This window comes from Halyomorpha halys, unplaced genomic scaffold (genome assembly GCF_000696795.3).
Source record: "Halyomorpha halys isolate HHAL.00 unplaced genomic scaffold, Hhal_1.1 Scaffold892.1, whole genome shotgun sequence".
Lineage (NCBI taxonomy): Eukaryota > Metazoa > Arthropoda > Insecta > Hemiptera > Pentatomidae > Halyomorpha > Halyomorpha halys.
Genome location: NW_027105126.1, coordinates 118,940 through 123,000, shown reverse-complemented (window position 1 = coordinate 123,000; position 4,061 = coordinate 118,940). Strand labels below are relative to the sequence as shown.

Genomic DNA, 4,061 nt, shown 5'->3' with positions numbered 1-4,061 from the left:
TATATATATATATATATATACACACACATATGTGTGTATTTATAAGAAGTATATACTGAAGATGTTTGACTTTTGTTTAATAGGTTTGGGTGCTGTTAGATCTGATACGCTATTCCTACCAGGTGTGTCATGAGATTTGTGATCATATGAGAATAAAGCTATTTTCTATAACTCCTGTTACGAACCCTGTGGCAGCAAACAAAAATGGTACGACACCATCAGTATCAAATAACAGGCAGGCACGGACTAGGAGACACTACCACTAGCAGGGAAAAGTAGCACAGGAGTTAGCCACATTAGAGTAATTTTATGATTACCTGCTTGTTTGTGCATTGATAGATGTTACTAATGCCTAGTCACCACGTATATTATAATTTGAAGTATTTTTCTCCTATTCTACTTGATCATATGTTCCTGCTATTGTTTCCCTCTTTTATGTATATTCTTTATGAAAGTTGTGATTTGTATTCATATCATAACTTTGTGTAAATAATATTGAACGTACAAAAGGTTGTGCACAATTTTTTTTTAATATATGACATTGATGATTTATGAAATTATTTGTATTTTCGCTTTGTATCTATTGTATTTTATTTGTTATGAGATCTAGTATTATTTCCAATTCTTAGTTAATTATGTATTTCCATTTCGCAGTATGAACCCTTGAAGAATTGAAGTATTTTAACAAATTAATAGCATTTGATGTGTGTTGTGTTTGTTCACGTTGACACTTTGTCCTTCATACTACAGATATTATAGGATATTGTATATTGCAGCCAATTAAGCTTGTTTTCTCCTTATTTGGATATCACACATTTTCTTCTAATTGTTTTTTCAAATATAGCCAAATCGCTTTGAAATATATGTATCTACTACCTTTCCTTGCATCACTTGCAACCCTTTCTAATATCAAAGCTTTTGTGACTTTTCATCTTGTTACAACCCATTTTATTACATTTAAACTGTTCGGTCATTTCTGTTTTATGTAATGTTCAATTTACAGCTGTTGAAACTACAGTAAAAATAACCAGGTCCTTTAATATTATTCATTGTTGCAGTTTGGTTTTGATAGCACAATGCTTGATCCACGTGGAAAACTAAACAGGTGGGTTTATACTTGAAGCAATATACCTGAACATTTCAGAGAACAGAAATCAGTAGGAACTTAAACTTTAGTTCCCGCTAATTTCTGTGCAATTGCAGTAATGTATTGGTGCACTCTTTCTATGTTATGCATGGTTGCCACTCCCACACTCAAACTGAGCTTGATTGAATTTGTAGACTATGCTGCTTCAATGAACAAATAAATGGGTCTTACTATTTGAAACAGAAAGGGTTGCATCTGGAAAGGAAATTTGAAATGGCATCAGGTAATTTCATTGTAGAGAGAGGAGAGAACATTAATCATTCCTATAGATTTGATTAGGGAAATGTTATAATTAATTTGAAAATTTAAAAAAGGTTTATATTTTCATTTTTTTTGGATTCTCCATTTAAAACCCCTTCATTTTCTTTTACCTTCATTCTTATTTATAGTGTCTTATTCATAATTCATCCTCCATAGCTGTATGTTGTTTCTATAGATGATTTCTGGTTTACAAGTATCGGATATAATTATTTCTGTTGTATGAAGAAGTTTCATTATCAGTCAAATGTATTATCACTTTTCTTTGTGGAAATTGAATTGCATTGAACTAAAAGTCAAGAGTAAATTGTCCCTTTATCAATATTAATTTGTTTGACAATCTATTACCCCCAACCACTTATGATTTTGTTGGTAGGTTTAAGGGCTTGAAGATATAATTATGTTAGTATTAAGATAGTCAAACCTGTTTTAATTTTGTGTGATCAATAGCTGCTGTGCTACTTACCTGCTCTGATACATTGTATGATTATTATAATCAAATTAGAAATAATTTTTATTAAAATGTAGTTCATTGTATAGTGGTAACACATATGTACAGAATATTTCTTAGTTTTGTACTTTAATATTAGGAATGCCACCACTTCTTAATTCAATTAAAATTGATTGAGTTTTCTGTTTTTCTCTTTTCTTCTTTTTTTTTCATGTTTTATGTATTTTCTTTTCTTTGTTTTATGACTCCTTCAGTTTATCAATTTTCCTTTATGTATAAGATGTATTTCTTATTTTTCCTGTCTTTAAGACTAATAATAACTATGTTTATAGAAACTGTGAGCTTCCTATTTGCTTATATTTTAATTTAATTTATTTATGAATATACATCACTATAACTTTATTGTATATCAAAGTAAATCCACAAAAATTATTTACTCTCGTAGAAAAAGGTTAAAATAAATAATATAGAAATATAACTTTTTAATTTGTTTTAAAAATCAGAATTTTCAGGATTCAAATGGTAATTGGTATTTAAGCATCACAATGTTCATCGATGATATTTATTTGGACTAATGTATTCATAAAACTTTTTTTTTCAAGTTACAAGTTTATTTATTTATTTATATATTTACATATTTATTTATTATTATGTTTTATTGTCCTTATTAAGGAGGTAAATCTGCTTATCACTATTTCTTTTTTAATTTATAACAAATTTGTGTAAGAAAATTGTATTGTAAATAATGACCGTTAGTGTTAAGTCGTTATTGATTGTATACAAGTGTAATGGCACACTAATTTAAAAATAAAGCTGTTTAATTGTAATTTGTAAAACTCTGTTCTACTTAGTGTGATTGGTCTATGTTTTTTAACCTTACCTTTTTTACTTAAACTTAAGTTTTGAGTTATGGATGAAGAAATGCAATTCATTTATTTTTTTTGAAGAAAAAGTTTTTGTCGGTAATTTGAGGGTCTGTCTTTTTTTCTTTGTAAAAAATTATGTGCCAAACATTTTTGTAAGCTCATTTTTTTTTTTTCTTTTGCTTTTAAAAGTAAAATAAAAGCATTGTATATTATGTTAAAAATTAACTGTTCTGTTTTCAAATAGTTTGATTGTTTCATTTTAAATGTTTTGTTGATAGATGTGTAATATTATTTTTAAGTTATAACTTATGATTTATATTCCTGTTTTGAATGCTAAGTATGTTAGAAATCTCTGTGTTATTAAAAATAAGTCTGTGGGTATAATTAAACTATGAATTAGTAAATCTCTGAAGTATAGTTGAATTAAATAAACCATTTGTTCCAGTTGCTCTGGAATCTATCTCCTGATCCTTGTAGACACCGGTTTTGATTTAATAAAAATATATACTGTACTATGATGAACTTTTTAAAATATATTGTCATTAATGAAGTGGTTAAATTTGATTTATTTTCTCTTCAGCTAATGTAACAAAGTAACAGTATCAAATAACTATAATTAAGGGAGGCATCCTGTACTAGGTGTCATGTCTTACCAGCATTTAACCCAGAGTCCAGAGTCAGCATGTTATGTAATGTTACCTGATTCGAGAGCATGTAATTGTTTATTTACCATTTGTTATTAACTATTAGATTTTTATTTCTATTTTTTTTTAATATAGTTATTGTTTTAATATATATCAATATAACTTCAATATTTCGTTAATTATGGGTATAGTGTGGTATGTTTTGCAGTTGAGGCGACCTTTCTGAGGAGCGAAGATGGCACGCCTTTGCTGGACCCTGATGATGATGAATATATCATTTACGACGCATCACTTTCTTGAATGAGCTAGTTCTGTGTCATCAATATTCATTGCCGAGCCATGTAAAAATAATATTTAGAAAAATTAAGATACACAGAAAGAGTTATTTTTGAAATAGATTATATTTTTGAACTAACAACTATTATTATCATAATGACTGATTGTTTGTTTACCTTGATAATTTATGTATATTTACTTTTTTTTGTATACAGTAGACTCTCGATAATTTGTGGCAAGCAGGACCAGTATACATGGTTTTAAACAAATTCTGAATCATCCTAAATAGTAAATATATTAGTAATCAATTTGGCTGAATTTATTGTTAAGGTTTGATTACATTCAATTCTATCAATAATTAATGATTATGAATTCTAAACATAAAAAAAATCAGTTCAATATATTTTAAAAAAATATTT

General features: G+C 27.6%; 1 protein-coding gene across 8 annotated transcripts in view; it reads left to right on the top strand.

Annotated features, from left to right (window-relative positions):
- bbc (choline/ethanolaminephosphotransferase 1 bbc) overlaps nt 1-4,061 on the top strand; it is a 30,350-nt gene that overhangs the window by 25,176 nt on the left and 1,113 nt on the right. For 6 of the 8 annotated variants that reach the window (XM_014430462.3, XM_067048666.1, XM_014430458.3 and 3 more), the window contains one exon: nt 84-207. In XM_014430462.3, the coding sequence (XP_014285948.1) occupies nt 84-207 (124 nt within the window). Of the gene's footprint in view, nt 1-83; nt 302-3,574; nt 3,708-4,061 lie in introns of all 8 variants that reach the window. The other 2 variants (XM_067048656.1, XM_067048662.1) reach the window with 2 other exon arrangements.